The following is a 20,672-nucleotide window of genomic DNA, read 5'->3' on the forward strand; positions in this document are numbered from 1 at the left end:
TCTTGAAACATGACTTTATCTGAATATTGCTGACCAGGGGTGGGACAAAATATCGATACTCACGGTATCGCGATATTTCCACTTGCGATACGTTATCGATACACTGGCACCAAGTATCGATATGTTTATTTTTATTTTATTTTTATTTTTTTTAATAAACAGGCTTAAATATTATGCTGTGTGTGGTAGTTGAAACATAGTTTCAAGTTGACTTTTATTTATGTTTGTAGTTGAAACAAAAACATAAATACTGTAGGCTACATGAATGGAAATGTTTGATCATTAATATCTACTTTTTAGTTTTCTTGTTTTAATAATAATAAAAAGACTTAATGTGTAACTTTTCCTCCGTGGTATCGAAAATGGTATGAGTGAGGGAGTGAACTCTGAGATAGTTCATGTCAATTCTGCTAATAAATACGTAATACCTGCTTCTTGCCTTTTAGGGGTATTTTTTTCTCTTCAGTTACACAGATATCGTGATGTATCGTAGGTTAAATTTCTTCCAATATATCGATTATCGCAGAATCGCTGTATCGTGATAATATCGTTATCAAGGGCCAAGTATCGTGACCATATCGTATCGTGAGTTACTCCACGATTCCCACCCCTATTGCTGACTGAGTGATGACATTATTAACACTATACTAAATAAAGAGTTGTATAAATGTTTTTGGAACAGTAGAGGCCTTTCTGATGTTTGAAGAATTATGTTGTTGACTTTTCTCCTCTGTGTTTTTGTATCATTGAACTTTAGGTCAGCAAAATGTAACGGCGCTCCCAGGAGAGAATGTCACTCTGGAGTGTCGGGGTCCCAACGATGTCCCCAGCATGTTGCAGTGGACCAGACAAGACCTGAAGCCACCAGAATATGTCTTCCTTTACCGACACCAACAGTCAGACCTGACCCACCAGAGTCCGTCTTTTGCTGGCCGGGTGGAGCTGCTGGACAGAGAGATGAAGAACGGCGACCTGTCTGTAGTCCTGAAGAACCTGAACAGAAACGACTCTGGGACATATGAGTGCCATGTTACAAGCAATGGCAAACGCCGTAAGAGAGCCAATGCTAACACTGAGCCCAACTGCATCATCAACCTCACCGTTGAAGAACCAGGTGAGTTGAGGTGATCAGTTTGGCTGCAGGTTGGTGACCAGGTCTGAAGAGGCTCTGCACTGAAATATAAGATGGACCATAATAAATAATAATAAAGCTTAAAAAGTCTTTATTTGGTGCAGATCAACACACTCACTGATGTTTCCACAGCACAGTGTCTTCTTCAGAGTGAAGAGGCTTTGGATTCACAGTGTGTTTAAACCACTTGTAATCTTGTCACTACTGTTAGACTCTGATGAAGATGCTGTGTGCCTTGAAACGTTAGTCACTGCACCTTATTAAAATATTTTTCCAGTGAATCATGTGCTCCAGAATCCTCTTTGGGTTCATTCACCATTTAAACTGTTGTTGTTGTACTGGTCCTGTTCTGAGATCACCTCCCTCTGTGGAGTGGCTGAAAGAGACTCCTACATCTATTTGTTTTGTTTTGCCCAACACTTTTCTCCACTCCATAACACACAGAATTCTGTCTCACTGTGAAGTTCCTGATGCATTCCAATGCACTGTTAACAAGTCCATATTTTCAGCATGTAACAGATAACCCCTCTGCTCTGGATCAGGTGAGCTTTGAACTGGAAGCTCAGTGCCTCAGCTGCGCCTCGCGCAGGAGACCCACGGCTTCAATAGCCTAATTTAACATCAAACATCAATTGATAGGCTATCACCAAATGACTTATCCAACCACTGATCCAACAGGTGTTTAAAGTTGAGCCTTTATAGTGACTTGATTTGTGGGTTTTCTAAAAAAAAAAAAAATCTTGATTGCAGATATGGGAAACCTCCCCAACTCAACTAAACTGACATGAATGATAACTGATGAAGTTGATTGAAGCAACTGCACATATAGGCTACTATGGAATATTGCATTGGAATCTGGGGTAACTGCTTCAACAGTGATGATAATGTGATTTGATAGTGTTTATTATAATATGATGAATTTTGGTACAAAAGCCCATGGAGATCCTCTCTCTTCCTCTCACAGTATTCTGCAACTAGCCTACATTTCCTCCCCTCCATATGACAATTGCCTGTTAATAGCGCTGCCTATGACATCTGACATCTCAGTTCTCCATATCTACTCACCATAACGTGGCTCTGTGTACGTGCGTTCTGACACCGTAGCACTACACTCTGCAGACTCTCCTCTGTGAGCTCTAGCTTCAAATCCTGCTGTTGGATCTGGTTCTGTAAATCTTCCACCTGCTGACTTAAGGCTTTTACACACCAAGAGCCACGCCAATAAACAGCACAAAATTGCGAGGTGAATTTTGACCCACCTGACTATTCACAGCCACTGATGAGTTTGATGATGAGGAAATGGAGTTTTCTCCTGGCTCGTCATTATTTACCTGACACATCTGTTTTCTGCTTTTCAGGTCCTGCACCTGCCACTGACAGGGCCAGACATGTTGTAGTGGGAGTGGCTGTACTACTGGCTGCCTGTGTGATTGCTGCTGTTCTTCTGAAGCGCAGACATGGACATCGGCAGAAACTCACACCACCTCCTGCTGATGAAACACGTGATCCCCTGTCTGAACCAACAGAGACCAAACACACACACACAGCAAGCACCACACAGGATCTGGGTTTGCCTACAGTTCTGTTGGGCAGCAAATAGTGTAGGGCTTTACACAGCACATTCTTAGCCTATAGGCCTAACGGTTGGCCCAGGGTTAGCTTAAACCTTGTTCCTTCAGATGTTTAACCCATGGCTAACTCTTAGCCCAGGGCTAGTGATTCACACAGCATTCTTGTTAGCCCAGCATTGACATGAAAACACTTGACTCTTGAATGCCATGCATCGTTGCTTAGCAACATTGTGAAGGAGAAGTTTGATTTATTTATTTCACAAGTTCTGCTTTTAACTTTTGTATCGCCTTTTGTACCTTTTTGACACAAAGGTGTTGTAAGCTGAAATGATTTGCGAGCAACCTCTGACCTATGACCCCTCCCCTGAGAGTTAGAATAGCGTCATCGGAGCACTCCCAAATCACGGAGGTGAGAGACCGTGATAACCAGCGGATCTCTTCCTAATAGAGGCTATCCCATACGACTATAAATACCCAGAGTAAAAAGGCAGACACGTAAGTTCCCCGATGAGTAACAACACGTTAATCCTTTGTCCACCTCCGGGTCTTAATCTAGGACCTCTACCCCCTCCTCCCCGAACATCGGGTGGGCAGTCTACCGATACAGGTGGCCTTACGGCACTTTTTCCCTCCAGGGTGAAAGAATTGACTAACCTATATAGTAGAATCACCCAGTACATATTTTCTCGTGTGAAACGGGCTGAAGCCCGTGATCATTCTGTCATTTCTACATGCATGGAGGAGGCTAATTATCTGAACCCAAAATCATGCCTCTTACCTTATTGGATGTGTGGACCCTTCTCAATGATGTTTTGAAGAAGAAAAATAAATAAATAAAAAAGTCCTTGGATTTTATAGGTTTTATATATAAGTTTCTGGTAAGTTTTACAAAGCAATTAAAATCATTGTTCAGTACATGTTGTCCAATATACATGTCATTGTTGTTTAGATCATTCTCTTGTACATTATCACCCTTTGTCTTTAAAAGATTTCTTATCTGAGATGGCCAACCTGTCTAAATGAAACCTGGTGTATCTCTGATATGTATCTTGTTCCCATCTAATGTGGCTCTGGTGGTCTCCTCTCTCTCCCTTGTGGAGTCTATATCTGGTCTTTGTGCTCCAACCGTGTATTAACGGGGGATTTCCTGCACAGGCACTCGGACAGTGCTTCTTTTACCCTAATTCCGAACTTATTTCTTAATCTAATGGCCTGCCTAACACCTCTCTCTCCCTTGTGGAGTCTATATCTAGTCTTTGTGCTCCAACCGTGTATTAACGGGGGATTTCCTGCACAGGCACTCGGACAGTGCTTCTTTTACCCTAATTCCGAACTTATTTCTTAATCTAATGGCCTGCCTAACACCTCTCTCTCCCTTGTGGAGTCTATATCTGGTCTTTGTGCTCCAACCGTGTATTAACGGGGGATTTCCTGCACAGGCACTCGGACAGTGCTTCTTTTTCCCTATTTCCAGAACTTCTCTTAATCTAATGAGACCTGCCTACAGCATCTATGCTCTATCCCTGGTGGATTCGAGAGCATCTAAGTGACGGTCTCCCGTCTGGCTCCCTGCCTATGCAGGAGAGCACCAAGGCTCTGAGGTCCAGTTCTTTTATGTCATTGTCGTTGAGGGTGTGTCTATGTTTTTGCTGACTCAATGACTTCAATTCTGATTGGATGCTACATGATCCCTCTCCTAATATTGGCCCTGCCCATCAACTGGGCCACCTCCCTTAGGTGTCTTGAACTCAATGATACTCTAACACTGAACCATCCTTATCTGAAAACATCCATCAACTTGGACACCTCCTATGGTCTTGAACTCAATGACACTCTCTTGCCACTCTCATCTGAAAACATGTTATGTAACAGGCTTACTTCAGCACACAACAATGCATTAATACAATTGTCATTTCAAACTTTGTGCATCTAACACAGACTATTTCAGCATACAATTAAAATCCATTCATATTGAGATTACATTTTCCACTTGGAAGTCCATAGACGCGTGTTCACATCCCTCAGTCAACACAATGCATTTCAACGATTTAATACAATCCATGTTTCACGTGACATATGGTTATAACATTGTGACTTCAGTGCACACAGGATATATAGAAAAACTTTGGTGAATAGCATTTTGATTAAATAGGAGTCTCCTCTCCTCCAGTCGGCTTTGCCCCCTCGCAGGTGGTGGAGCAAAAGTTCATCCAAAGTTCAGCTTTGCCAACAAAGCATAGTAACAGAGAGCCCTTTACCTGGTCCAGACCTTTGACTCCGCCCACTCCACTGAGTTGACTGCATCTGGTCTGACATCCATTGAGTGCCGGGCGGGCGGGACTAACAATTAGCTAGTCGGCGCCAATAGAGCTCAACAGTGACTGCCCACATTTCATTTCCTTAGATGTTTTTGAAAAATCCTCATATAAAGAGTCTTATAAGCCTGGAGGGGGGGCATAGTGGCGCAGTGGTAAGCGCTGTCGCCTCACAGCTAGAAGGTCCTGCGTTCGATTCCCACCTGGGACGCTGTGAACGCTGAAGGAATGTGTGCCCGTCCACATGTCCTCGAGCGCCCACCGCCCAGGTGGGGTCGTCAAAAGGGCCTTTCTGTGTGGAGTTTGCATGTTTCTCCATGCCCCCTGGGGGTTTCCTTCATATAGGAACCCCCTTCACCAAAACATGCAATATCCTGGTCGCTGATGTGGTGCCTCCTCTGGTCGTTAGCGGCGCCTGTTCGGAGGAATAGCGTGAACCTCCCACGTGCTATGTCCTACCGGTGAAGCTTCCCCTGTCAGGTGAAAAGAAGTGGATTTTACATTGTGCCAAAAACTACTACTACTACTTCCCCCCATCGCGCGCGCTCTGCCCAGGAATGGCTACGGTGCCTCGCTCGACTATCTGAAGCTTAATTAGAATTGCAACTGCGCAAATATACATGGGCGAAGCGCACACAGGGCTCGACGTTAACTTTTAAAAGTGGTTGCCGGAGGGGCAACCTGGCAACAGCTTTTGGTAGCCTGAATAAAAATATGGTTGCCCAATTTTAGTCGCCTTATATTTTGAGTAATTAAGATACTATGCAGTCATAAGCCGGCTTAATAATGACGATGTGACAGAAAAGTAAGTATAATAGTCTATAGTATAATAGGCCTATTCAGTGTGCGCACCGGGTGTAGTAGTAGTAGTAATAATAATAATACATTTGTGTTATTTCGTTTTCTAAACACATCTTATTTTTTGTTTTTATAATGCATTTGCACTGAAAGGATTTGTTTAACCCTTCTGTTGTGTTCGGTCATACCCCCCTTCCCATACTATTTTCGGTCAGAATTGTCCGGTGTGTTTTGCGCAGTGAGATCTCTGGAACCCCTTATCCAATTTTGATGGTTTACATCTCATTTGAACAGTCAAAGCAAGTAGAATCAAGGGGTGGCAGACAATGACACCAGGGGTGAATTTCATATTTTAATTTTGCATTAAGTTCAAAGATAGTGTTTACTGTACATTACATTACTGTGTTTACTGGAGATGCTTTAGTTAGTGTTGTCATGGTCCCTCGATAAAGTCTGCAGATGCACGTTACCTCAGTGTTGGGCAGTAACGAGTTACTGTAATTAGTTACTTTTTTAGTAACTAAGTAATATAAGGCGTTACAATTTCCAAAACAGTAATTAGATTACAGTTACTAATCCAAGTAACGCATGCGTTACTGCGTTACATCATTGCCTGCCAGAATGCAGTGTTTTCTATGTAAAAGAAGAAAAGAAAACATTTGATCCTCACGGACTCAGGTGGACCTGTCGCGCACACATATACGTCATCTATGACGTGTATGTGCGCGCGACAGCCTCAGATCGTGCACGCCGGCTTTCAAAACAAACCGAAGCATGATGGAGTCATGATGGAGTCAGAAGAAGGAGACGAGCAAGAGAAATATGCGTTCAAAAGCTGGACCATTATTGTCCTTTGTAAACTATGTGCGAGCAGCTTGGCAGATGCTACCTATTTGCACTGTTGACTCGCCCTCATATCGATGCATCATAGAGAAAATAGTCACAAAGAACAATATCAAGCTGCCACACAGAGAAAGACGTTTGCTGGCTACCTCGAGAGAGAATATGCGGGGATGGAGGTTAAATTGAAGGTGACGCTGGGTGAGGTAGACTTGGGTGTAACAGTTAACTGGATTAACAGATACACTTTGGGTAAGTGTTGTACACTTTGTTACTTCCTAACCTTCTCGTCAAAGTCTTCTGACCTAGTCAGACGGCCCAGGGAATGTTGACAGATCATCATGACTTTTCTTTCAGCAACGAAGCTTGAAACGTTTGCATTGAGGCTGTTGTTTTATTACCACTCGTCTCCGACAGTAACAGCAACCACTCACGTTATCTATCTGTCTGACTGTCATTTCATGTCTTTTCCAGTGTGAAGCTAGCCAGTCTTAACACACCACTTCCTGTTCTTTCTAACCGAATTTCCAAGTAAAATGCCTTTGGCGTTTTTTTTAACATTGCCTATATAATACCAAAGCGAAAAAAAATGAATACAGTGACATGCTAGACATGTAACAACTTAAGTGTAAGGTATTTGGGGTAAAAAAAAGTAACTAGTAACGTACCTAGTTACTTTTTGAAAAAGTAATCAGTAAAGTAACTTTTATTACTTTTTTAAGGAGTAATCAGTAATCGGCAACTAATTACTTTTCCAGAGTAACTTGCCCAACACTGCTCAAGAAGCGTCACGTGAGTGGCGTTTAAGGCCATCACTACAAAGGATGTGCCTAGACTTGAATTTTTCTTTAATAAGAGTGTCTTTGATATAGCTCAATTTATTAATGCCTGCGAAAGAATAACAAATAAGCTGTTTGTATAGGTTTGTAATGAATATGTTCTATTTTTCTATAGGACACTTTGTGTCCTTTTGTTTGTTATCTTGCATTCTGGAATATGGAAGCTTGGATAGGTTTGTAATGAATATGTTCTATTTTTCTATAGGACACTTTGTATCCTTTTGTTATCTTGCATTCTGGAATATGTGAGCTTAAGTATTGTAAACCACAGTTTTGTATCTGTTTTTGTCGTGTCTCATAAGCCCTGTGACTGCTTATGGACATTGCACAGTGTTTTCTTGTCTTTTCTTCCTCTTCATTAAATTTTAATTCATATTAAATTTGCATGGTTCTGTATATTCATATTTGAAACTTTTCATATTGACCCTCAGTGTAAACAGTGCCCACTCAAATGTACATTTCCTTTGTTATGTTATGTTTAGTTAAACTAGCAGACCTGACCACACCAAACATTTGCAGAGGCCTATGCTAGCTAGGCTAACACCAAATGTTTGTTGGTATTGTGTTGTTCATTCCACCACCTACTGCACCACAGAGTTAACCACTTTCAAGTTACAAACACAGACACATAATACTGGTCCATAAATGAATGTTTATTAGATACAGGTAAATGTACCACAAAACTCATTTACAGATCATACTTACCTTCTCTCAGACTTTCCTACAGAGTCTGTGTGGGTGTCGGCCATATTTATGGGGAGACCAGGTAATTTGCTGCGACCATTGTGTGAAGGGGGGTTATGTTTTCAGAAGGGTTTCGAATGTTTGATATCATGGTTATTTAAGAATAATGATGTTCAGAACTACTTATATATTGTATATTTTAGATGCACCTGTTCTAGTTTTGATGCGTGTCTAAAGTTTACCTGTGCGGAGGTGAAACTTCATGCCACCCTTGGCTGTAAAATGGTATAGTCTTGGGAGTGGGGGCTGGATTGAGGCCTGCATTTAAACAGTCTGTACTCAGACCGGAGGGAGAGAGGTTGGGGGCACTATGCGGATGCTCTGTCCCAACTAAGGTTTGTTGCTATGAGCAAACCTAAAGCGGTATGATTGTTAGATCAAGCTTTCAAGTCTGTTAAGACATTTTTGTTTATTTTCTATTTAAAGTGTTCATGTTTCCTGTACGATTTCAAAGCCGTTTTCACCATTTTGATGCCTTCAAAATAAATTGGTGAAACTGAACCCTCTGGTTGTCCTCTGTTCCTGATGCCTTGCCCTCATCAAAGCTACCCGCTTACAAGCCCATACGGGCAATCATATAGCCGGTGTCATGTTACAGCAGCCTAGTGAGAGGCTGTGGACAGTGCGCAGGACACAGGGAGCACTCAAAACAAGTTCCTCACTCACCAGGCATCGTAATGACATTGTTTTTTCACATTGTCAATATATTAAGATGTGATAATATTATAAAGGCTTCGAGAGCCTGGTTCAGGTACCTTGAAAGTGCTTGAATTACTTAAAAGATGAACAAACCCTGCTTACAACAGTAGGCTATTGCATATGAGGCACTCCTCATATGTATATGCTAGATAGCTCCATTCCAATATCAGATTTCAAAATAAAAGTTTTTAATGGCTTCTGTGTGCATTAGACTTGTGTAGAATGGCTTTTATTTCGGAAAAAATCTGACAGGAAGACCTATTGTTCTTGGCTAGCGGAAGCGGCTAATGTTAGGTAGTGAAAGTGAAGTTGGCTCCGTCTATCACATGCATTTGTTATTCCCAACTCCCAAGCACAGGGACAGGACAAGCTACAAAACATCATCCACGATCATCTAAAGTGTGACCTGCAAATTGGAAATTATGTAAACGTTACGTTATGTACACCCGGAGCGCGTCCTGTCAGTTTGTGACGTTACGTCACTTAATTAATGTAAGTTAAATCATTTAAATTACTTTCTTTGCCCCACACTAATGAAAACACATTTATCTGCCAGTGATTTTCTTTTCTTTTTTCTTTTTTCTTCTTCTCTTTTTTCTTTTACAATATACAAACAGGACAGAACAGGCTCAGACACCGGGGAAATATGTTTTATACATATATATTCGACATTCAATATTACAATGTGGTGCTATTAACCACATAAATTGTTTATGTGCTTGTAAGGGATATTATGCATGGGATCCCACGCAATGGGTCCGCGAGAAACCAGCCAGTCAAGTCGTCACCTGTCGCCCCCTAACCTCATCGAGGTGCCACAAACGGATCCCAGACAACCGAAAACCTCTTAAGTGAGTTGGTCCTCAGGAGCCTAAGTCTCTCCATCCATATAACAGAAGTCATGTCCGTCAACCACAATTGAAAAGAAGGTGAAGAGGGGGACTTCCATTCCTTCAGAATGAGTTTTTTGGCTCCCAGTGATTATCTTAACTGCATATTATTCCAGTTTAAACATTACATCTGCCAGCAACCCTTTTGAATTTGAGGTTCAGTATATAAAAAATGTATAATAATAGTTAGATTAGTCGACTAATCAATTTTTTTTTGTCGTTAATCGAGAGGAAAATAATCCTTTGGCCCTACACCAGAGTTACCATAGCAACATGTAAACTACAGCTAACCATGCATTATGGGAAGTATCTGCACATTTAGAATGCAGAAGAATCTTTGACCAATCACGTCGCTTGTATGAAGCTACTAGACCACAGTTAAGTGTGTGTGTCCAGGCGAGTGTGCCCCCCTCCCCCCTCAGCGCGCTGGACCTGCAGAGGCTCTGCCCCCCGTCCTCGGTGGCGCTGTACGAAGCTGCTCGCATCATCCAGAACGCCTTCAGGAGATACAAGGTGCTCACACACACACACACACACATACACGCACACACACACACACACACACAGGCATGCACACACATAGCATGCACACACACACAAATACTCGATACACACAAGGGGTGTATCGAGTGCTGAAGTCACGCCCTCTTCCAGTTTAGTCATACAAACCAAGGGATTTCATCCACCATTTTTTTCCCCATAGACATTTAGTAAAATGCTTATCAAAATAATGTTACTTGGTCAAACCAAGCGATTCAGCTATATTTAGAATCAGGAGAGACCATAGAACATTTCACTCAGACCTAAACTTAAAACAACGTTGTTGTTTTGTTCTCTCTCTCTCTCTCTGTCTCTCTCTCTCTGTCTCTCTCTCTCTCTCTGTCTCTCTCTCTCTCTCAGGGTCGGAGGTTAAAGGAGCAGCAGGACATGGCAGCAGCCGTCATCCAGCGATGCTACAGGAAGTACAAACAGGTGTGTGTGTGTGTGTGTGTGTGTGTGTGTGTGTGGGTGTCACTTTTTTGTTTGTCTTCAAGCTTAACTAACACTAAACTAAAGGCCTAAACAGACTCGTCCGTCAGAGCCTCGTATGACGGCGGGTGGAGCGCCGTCATGCGGGGAGGGGGCGCCGTCGGCTGACGGGGGCTGCTCGAAAATGTAACTCAGCGGCGACGATACGTGCGTGACGTCAGCTGCACGAGAGTTGTGATTGGCCGTTGCCTTGGCTCATCGTCGTAAAGTCGCCTTCAAAGCATGACGTTAGATTATAACTAACTAGTTGTGTGGCTTAGCCTTCCCAAATGTTGAGGGTCGTTTTTTAGAATTTAATACATATAATTGGGAACATTACATTCAATTTCATTCAGACTGCCTTGCACTCAATCGCCGTCATTTTCCCACGGAACTCCCACAGGAGGAGGGAGGGAGGGTGTAGTGACGTCCGACCTAGCGTGTAGGGCTCGCTGGCGCCGGCAGACAGCGAGACGGCTCCAATTCGAGGCGGAAGGTAATATAGCTGACTAGCTAGTAGATGTCGTGCTGTGCAGTCATTACACCGCCCTGTGTGTGTGTGTGTGTGTGGGGGGGGAGACTAGCAGCTGTCCAGCTGCCATCAGAAAAGTAAAAAAAAAAGAAATCCAGATTCTCCAGTTTCCAGATCATTGTGGTATGTTTAAGCAATAGATCAGGACAGGCCGTGGTGCTCATATGCTCATTATATCACACCAAAGGGACGTGCTTCGTCCGACCCCGTATTTGCGGTGTGTCCTGCACTGTTCACTCTAGTCTGCTTTGAGAGCGGCTTTTCCGGCGGGTTCGGGTCATCGTTGCGAGAAATCACTCTGATTGGGTGGTCACGGGTAGAGAAATCACTCTGATTGGGTCGTCACGGGTAGAGAAATCACTCTGATTGGCTGGTCACGGGTAGAGAAATCACTCTGTTTGGCTGGTCAGGGGTAGAGAAATCACTCTGATTGGCTGGTCACGGGTAGAGAAATCACTCTGATTGGGTGGTCACGGGTAGAGAAATCACTCTGATTGGCTGGTCAGGGGTAGAGAAATCACTCTGATTGGCTGGTCAGGGGTAGAGAAATCACTCTGTTTGGCTGGTCAGGGGTAGAGAAATCACTCTGATTGGCTGGTCACGGGTAGAGAAATCACTTTGATTGGCTGGTCACGGGTAGAGAAATCACTCTGATTGGGTGGGCACGGGTAGAAAAATCACTCTGATTGGCTGGTCAGGGGTAGTCACACAGTGCAGGAGAAGAAGAGAGGCCACACACAAAACGCTCTGCTCATTTTCCAACTTCATCTCATCTGATGATTCCAAAACACTGTTATTTTCACGGCGACGTGCCTTCAGGAAAGTCCCCCGAGCCTCTCTGCATCTCATCACCCATTTAGTTTCTCCTGATTTTTCAGCCTCTTCCTTTCTTCTTCCACAAGTAAAAGACCAGACAAGAGCCGACAACACCAGTTCAGAATCAGAATCAGAAAGACTTTAATGATCCCCGGGGGGAAATTGGGTCAGGTTACAGTAGCTCACACTCAGAACACAACATAGCATAAAATAAACAGTAGTAAAATGCGATAAGTAAGCAAAAATAAAGTAGAGTACGTATAAAGTAAGCAAAATAAGTAGAGTAAGTGATGTACATTACGTGACAATTGCAGTTATTTCACACTGGACTTATATTCAGTCGGCTTGCCCTTTACGTTACACGTGGCTCAGCCAGGCACAGTTAACCTATCAGCTGGCTCAGTCTCAGGGAGACTGAGCGTCTCCGAGGTGCTCTTTTAACAGAGGCGTTAAAGAGTCCAATGGCCACAGGCAGGAATGATTTCCTGTGCCTCTCCGTATCCGTATCTTCCATTTGCAACTTTCTGAAACTCGTGAATAGTTGCCACTAGTACTTTCTAATTCTCCCGGTGTGTCTGGGGCTTTAGGGGGCGGTCCTTAACCACTTGTCACGAGTTGCGCACCAGACGTAGATATCTATCTACAGCTGGCTATACTGCCAGACTCAGTCTTCAGATCCACCATGATGATCTGCTGCTCCTCCCTTCAGATGTACTGTTGCTTTATGTTGATGTTGACAGTCTTCTCCCTCATGTCTGGTTCCTCTCGACTGTCCTGTGATCGTCACAGGGATCAATAAGGTTTCATCTCATCTTTCAACTTGATTTCCCTCAAAACAAGAGACACATTCTGCCGTGCGGTGAAGGAACTCCACTGTGTGTGTGTGTGTGTGTGTGTGTGTGTGTGTGTGTGTGTGTGCGTGTGCGTGTGCGTGTGCGTGTGTGTGTGTGCGTGTGCGGTGAAGGAACTCCACTGGTTTCACATAAGAGTCAAGGCAGCTGGGTCATCATGGTCAATGAGACTGATAATGTAATAATGCACAGATAAAAATCATAATAATAATAAACTTAGTTTGTATAGCTCTTTTTCAAAACAGTCTACAAAATGCTTAATCAAATAAAACAAAACAACTAAATAATAGTAAATAAAAGATCAATCAAACAAGATCAAAGTTGAAGCAACCTAAAAGGTAAGACAGTGTGATTGTAAAAATAAAATAGACATCACATAAAGGCAAATATATAAAAAAAAAAAAAATCACACCCAGGTGCTGAAGGTGCAGATAGACGGGTGCTTTCACACTGGTGCCCCGGTACCGTTCCCGAGCACACTTGTCCCCAAATTGACCTCAGTTTCGGAACATTTGACGATTGTGAACGTTGCGTACCGTTCTGCGCCCGGGCGCGCAATAGGGAACCGTGACAGGATCCAGTTAAAAACGTCATCTGGGGAGCGATTTGGCGTGCCCGGGCACGGAACACTTGCAAGTGTGAAAGCCAACCGTTCCGAACCACATAGACAACACAGCGAGGATACACTGCAGGCATAGTTGATGACGCAAGTGCGTTTCATTTCCGAGCGCGGAAGAAATGTTGTAATGTGAAAGCTGACTAGTGGGGGAGAGGGGAGGGGGGGCAATCGTTCCCTGGTGCGGAACGGAACGGAACGAAAGCAATCGTTCCCAGTGAGAAAGCACCCGAAGAAGAAGACAATTGCTTGAGTGACATCGCTGATGACATCACAACAATTGTCGAGCAATTGCGTGACATTATTTCCAGTTGAGTGCCATCATTCACTTCACACATCACTTCACTTGATGCCTCGATCCAGACCCAAATCTCGAGTGACATCACAGTTGGGCAATTGCAAATGCATTCAACACACGGTGGCTCACAGCAAGAAGGTCCTGGGTTCGACCCCCGGTCCGTCCCAGGTCCTTTTCTGTGTGGAGTTTGCATGTTTTCTCCGGGTGCTCCGGTTTCAGCCATTACATCGTCCCACCACCAAAAGACATGTATGTTAGGGTTAATACTCCTGTCAGTGCCCCTGAGCAAGGCACTGGCAAAAAGAACTGGAGTTGGTCCCCGGGCGCTGCACTGCGGCTGCTCACTGCTCCTACTTCTAGGAAGGTTCCTAGTAGAGGATGGGTCAAATGCAGAGGAGGAATTTCCCCAAGGGGATGAATAAAGGATAAGTTAACTTAACACACACACACACAACTGCCTAAACCGTTTAACCCCTTCCAGGTGAACTCTCGTGCTCATAGAGACAAAGTAACTTATAGAAGCGGTTGCAGCTGCTTAAAAAGTACTATATATCAATATCACAGATTGTATGAAATAAATTGGCAGATAATGTAGAAACATCTGCAGACCGATATTGTAATGTGTTTTGTCCTGGTAATGTAATGCATTATACAGCAATGATTAAATATTCACTTTATTATTGTTATTATTAAAAAGTCAGTCTGAAGATAGTTTTACATTATTGTCTGGCAGTTCCTTAGGTGTTATTATCATTTCAGAAATTTTAGAGGTTTTTCTTTTATTGTAAATTTTGACCAATTTTGGCCCAACATTATCCATCCATTTTTCCATAATCAGATACACGCCAGGTTTTACATCTGGAAGTTTCTAGGAAAAAATGGCAGTGTTCTGAAACGAGGCAGAATAAAGCAGATAATGTAACTTTGACTCTTTGCATTAGAAACCAGTAGAATCACTTCAACCCACCGCAGAATATGTCACTGTTTTAATTTCAGGATTTTTTCTTTTTTAGATTATCCTAAGTGACATTTTGTACAGTGCGGTACAGATGACAGTTTCATGCTGCATTCAGCCGGACCACATAATGTGTGTTAACAGTGTAACTCCTCCCCCTCAGTACGCCCTCTATAAGTAGATGACCCAGGCGGCCATCTTGATCCAGTCTAAGTTCCGGTCGTATTACGAGCAGAAGCGTTTCCAGCAGAGCCGGCGTGCGGCGGTGCTGATCCAGCAGTACTACCGCAGCTACAAGGAGTACGAGCGGCTCAAACAGGGGCCGCGTGGCGCTGCCAGCCACAACCCCAAGATCAAGTAAGAGACCATACCAATACACTGAGTGTACATGTATGAAGACTAGGGGTGTCACGGTATGTCTATTCGTCCTGTGACGTCACGGTTCGGTGCGTGTCGACAAATACGTCAATACACACTCCCTTAATTACTTTTGTCATAATCGTCAATATCCAAATAATCTTATGCTGTTTATGAACATTGCACATCAGAAAACATCGTTGAGTGGAAGCTTCTTGCACAGTCATTCATTGCCATGTTATCTTGTGTGGCTACGCGTTAGCTTGTGTGGCTAACGCGTTCAATGCTATAGCATCAGGTCCTGCTGTCCTTCCTTGCGTCCACATGCTTGTGCGCAATGTCAGTCGAGTGGTTAATGTTATATGCTTATAAAGAGAAAACATTGCATGGATGCAACTGGGACGTATCATCAGTGATGTACCCTGGGGTCATAGGATGTTTCGGGTCTCGCAACATCATACACCCTCGCCCAGGTGACCCAGCCGGGGCTGGCCAAGCCCCAACTTACGTCCCAGTAGCTACCCACAGTCAGCCCTCTAGGAAGGGTCGAAGGTGGTCACGTGGTCAGGGCCACTCAATCCGCTGCTCCGGAACTACTCTGCCGTGACCGGGGGGGGGGGGGGGGGGGGGGGGGGGCTCTGGTACGTAGAGGGACCTCCCTCGTCTCACCAAGTCTAGGACCTGTGCGCTGCACCAGACTCCCCCGCTCCAAACATCTCATTCCGAGGTGATGGTATCTTGGTGGATACCATGCAGTACCAGTAATTGGCGGCACTGCAGACTCCACTTGGGCTTGAATGGCCCTCCTAAAAGGCCTCTCGTGGATTGTTGGGCTTCTTCCTCATGGAAGACGCAGGCTGGGGCGCTAACCCATACTGCTATCTGACACAGCCTGCATACAACCATATTTTCATTTACTGCATCAAATACTGCCAAACTGTGCTGTTTTATGAGATGCCATCTCCCTTCTGCTCCTTTGACTACGCCTGCTTTGTTCATATTACTTTACATCCGGGCATTAGAGGAGAGGGACTGAAGTGGCTGGTAAAGACGCAACAGTATTATGATCATTTAATTATTAGTTTAACCGACTAGTATTTTGGTGCCGACTAGCGAGGATATTGAATGTTTAAACGTTTAACCGACTAGTTGCCTGCATTCCCATATGCAGTCGTAGAGCCAGCCCTACATAACAATATAACCTAATGCAAGAGAGTCTATGTTCACTGGAAGGTTCACTGTTAGTGTTTATTGGTTTAATACACTACAGGGCTATGTTGTAACAATTTATGTCACTAGGTGGAGCTTTAGTACTGTCTTTTCAAAATAAATGCCACAGGTTCAAAATAAATGAAAACAAAACTATCCTTATGCATTTTGGATTTTTTTTTTTGCTTTTTCCACCATTGTACCGAACTCCCCTAATCAATACACATATCTACACATCTATCAATACACATATCTATACATCTATCAATACATGTATCTATACATCTATCAATACATTTATCTACACATCTATCAATACACATATCTATACATCTGTCAATACACATATCTATACATCTATCAATACACTAATACATCTGTCAATACATTTATCTACACATCTATCAATACACATATCTACACATCTATCAATACACATCTATACATCTATCAATACACATATCAATTTATCAGCTACAATGTACGGCTCAAACAGGGGCTGCGTGGCACCGCCAGCAACAACTCAAGATCAAGTAAGAGACCAATAATGGCCTAGAACAGTGATTCCCAGCCAGGGGTATGTGTTACGCCTCGGGCAGGCATGTCTAAAGTACAGCCCGGTGGCCAGTTGCGATAATAATCGAGTAATCGATACTATAGACCCTTTTCACGGGGCCATTTTGTGTCAAAAATGCAGGATAAACACAGGTGCAAGCAAAACACTAATGAGGGTTTCCACCTTCCAATCAGGGAAGATGGAAACCCTCATTAGTCTTTTGCTTGCACCTGTGTTTATCCTGCCTTTTTGACACAAAATGGCTCCCGTGAAAAGGGTCCATTATGTGGCCCTCCACACAGTTTCCGTTTACCTAATGATGACGGCACTATCATACAGTTTGTAGACAAGCACCAAGTAGGTACAGATGTTTTCAAATGGGCGGTTACCTACATGTACTGTAGCAACAGACATTTTCAAAAAATAAAAAGCTGGGGGGAAATCGAATTTGAGATCCCCCCCATTTTTATTTTTTATTTATTTTTTTTGAAAAGTGAAATGTTCCATGGTCACTCATGATTCAGTACGCTGTTGGTTGGCTTGGTTCCAGGCGTAAAAGTCTTTATAGAAGGATTTTTCTAAATGTCTATGGAGAAAATGAATGGGGAATTCTCTTCCGGCCCGGGAGCTGAGAAAAAGTGGGTGGTCACTGTTGAGCTCTATAGCCGATGCTATTAGCATCCATGGTTTTGTGACTTGAAGCCTTGAAGCTTGAGCGCACGTAGGTCAGAGAAGATGACACATTTGCCACTTGCCACCTCTGACCATAAACAAATGCAATACATTTCATCAATACGTGTCAATAAAACAATACACAATTATACACCTATGAATACATCAATCAGTACACTGAACAATACATCTATTCGTATATATCTGCTACACAGAGTAGAAGCGGCTCAGACAGGCAGCAAACAAGAGCTTTTCAAGAATTGATTAGTGTTGGTTACTCAGTAGTATTGATTAGCAGCACTGGTCCTGGATTTTCTGGAATATTGATGATCAGGTATAGTTATCAGAGGCAGGATGTCCATCTGCATGAATCATATTGAATAGCAGACAAAGTCTTCCAAACAAATCAAGGTCTGGAAAAAACTTTAAAAGCAGGTATTGATGATTGATTTTTGGTCTATCAGGGGCTCGTTCCTGACGAAGAAACAGGACCAGGCAGCCAGGAAGATCATGAGGTTCCTGAGACGCTGCAGACACAGGTAACACACACACACACACACACACACACACACACACACACAGACCATATAAACACACAAACGCACACAGGGCCCGAAATTAACACCCGCCAAGCGCCATTGGCGACCAGATTTTACGTTTGACGGGTGACGCTCAGGGATCTACCCGCCACGTGGCGCGTCCCATAATAGTCTTCATGTAAAATTAAAACTGTGTTTTGGTGCGCAGCCGGCTAACATGAGTGCTTCCTGAGGCTGTTTCATTCTGGCTCTCCCGTATAGACTACCAAACGTGACTGGAATAAAATGCAGTCATCAATTTAGCGGAGGTAAATTGACAGCCTACGTCGGGCGAATCAATCAATGAATCAATCGCTCGCACTTGTTGCCGACGCTCGTATGATATGAGGAGATAATAGTCATCATGTGTGTTTTGGTGCGCAGCCGGCTAACATGAGAGAGACTTTGTGAGACAGTCTCTAGTTTTCTGGCTCTTTCATTCTGGCTCTCCCGTATAGGCTACCAAATGTGACTCTGGAATAAAATGCAGTCATCAATTTAGCGGAGGTACGTTGGACGAATCAATCAATGAATCAATCGCTCACACTTGTTGCCGACGCTCATATGATGAGGAGATGAATCAAAATGCTTACCACAAATAAAGCCAAAGGGGAGCCGAGAACAAGTGCAGGAGAGCTGACGCAGGTGCCAGGTGTGGAGTGCGAGAGAAAGGTGCGTAGCCCAAGTTGTGCGCTGCCTGCACACTTTTAGCTGCGTTGTTTATTCATCAAGGCAATGTCCAGAAGATATGGGTTCATGAGTGTCTGCAAATGCAGATAGATAGGCTACAGTAGGAGCGTGCATGTTGTCTGTTTCAATAACGAAAGCGTCCTTACCGAGAACGACGTGCCTGTTGAATGCTGACCAATTAAATATTGTTGCTGCAAAATCTGCCTTTTAACAATACTGTCAATAAAGATCGACTATAGAGGCTATAAAGAATAGAGAAATAAATTGATTCTTTAAACAATTATTTTATAACGTCCTTTGCTTAATAGTGGCCGGTAAATATTCGGGTTACCGGCTGCATTGGCCGTCTGAAAAAAATCATTCCATCTACCCGTCACCTGGCCGGTGAGTCGAAAAGTTAATTTCGGGCCCTGGACGTACACAAGTTGTAAGTCTTTCCATGGAGATCATTTATTTCATTGATGCAATTGCATTATTTCCAGGCGTCCGGGTAGTGTAGCGGTAGATTCCCTGCCTACCAACACGAGGGTCGCAGGTTCGTGCCCCTGTGTTACCTCCGGCTTGGTCGGGCATCCATACAGGCACGATTTACTGTGTCTGCAGGTGGGAAGCTGGATTAGGGGTATGTGACCTGGTTGCTGGTCAGTAGCGCCTCCTCTGGTCGGTCGAGGTGCCTGTTCAGTGCGGAAGGGAACTGGTGGGAATAGCCTCCTACGTGCTACGTCCTGCCGGTGAAGCTTGCCGCTGTCGGGTGAAATGAATCGGCTGGCAACTGCACATGTATCGGAGGAAGCGTGTGTGTCTACGGCTCTCCCCAGATTGGCAGAGGGGGTGGGGCAACGACCGGGGCAGCAGGGGGAATTGGCTAAAGTACAATTGGGGAGGGGGGGGATTTGCATTCTTTTCACCCAGTTTAAGTGTAAGATACCCTGTTGTTAGCATTCATATCAGCATTAGCTTTAGCATCAGTATTTGTCTTATCATTGTATTAGTATTAGCTTTAGCATTAGTCAGGGATTCCGCTAGGCATTTTTTCAGGCGGCCAATGCGGACACTTTTTATGAGTCAATATCTCCTGGACATTGCCTTGATGAAAAAACAACGTAGCTAAAAGTAATACCTGCGACAGTGTGCAGACAGCGCACGACTTGAATCTCCAGCAATATAGGCTACGCATTTCTCCCACTCCACACCTGGCACCTGCGTCAGCTCTCCTGCACTCGCTCTCAGCTCCCATTTGGCTTTATTTGTGTTAAGCATTTTGATTCATCTCATCTCATATGAGCACTTTTTACCTCTGCTAAATTGACAGCCTACGTGGCCGAATCAATCAGTCAATCACGCATTCGCTCGCACTTGTTGCCGACTGCATTTCATTCCAGAATCACGTTTGCTAGCCTATACGGGAGAGCCATTTACGCTTTAGTTGCCACTAAACTGTGTGGATTACTTTGCCCTTGTATTAGGGCTGTTGCAATTCTAATTAATTATCTGCGTCTCTGCTTGTTTGTGAAGCGGTAGTCTAATCTCCTTCTTATAGGTCAGTGGTTCTCAACTGGTGTAGCCTCAGGACCCACTATTTTCCTTGTCATGAAGTCGCGACCCAAATTTCAGATTTTTTTTTAAACCACTCAAATTTATTGCACAAAATATAGCGCATTAATTTAATACACAATGCCTTCATGCACTGTTATAAACCTCAAATG

General features: G+C 43.7%; 1 protein-coding gene across 1 annotated transcript in view; it reads left to right on the forward strand.

Moving 5' to 3' along the window:
* Nucleotides 1-20,672, forward strand: part of LOC310780064 (polymeric immunoglobulin receptor-like) — a 193,441-nt gene that overhangs the window by 94,321 nt on the left and 78,448 nt on the right. The window contains exon 4 of the mRNA XM_083640605.1: nt 758-1,114. Within this exon, the coding sequence (XP_083496731.1) occupies nt 758-1,114 (357 nt within the window). The remainder of the gene's footprint in view (nt 1-757; nt 1,115-20,672) is intronic.

This window comes from Poromitra crassiceps (assembly GCF_964638095.1).
Source record: "Poromitra crassiceps genome assembly, chromosome: 7".
Lineage (NCBI taxonomy): Eukaryota > Metazoa > Chordata > Actinopteri > Beryciformes > Melamphaidae > Poromitra > Poromitra crassiceps.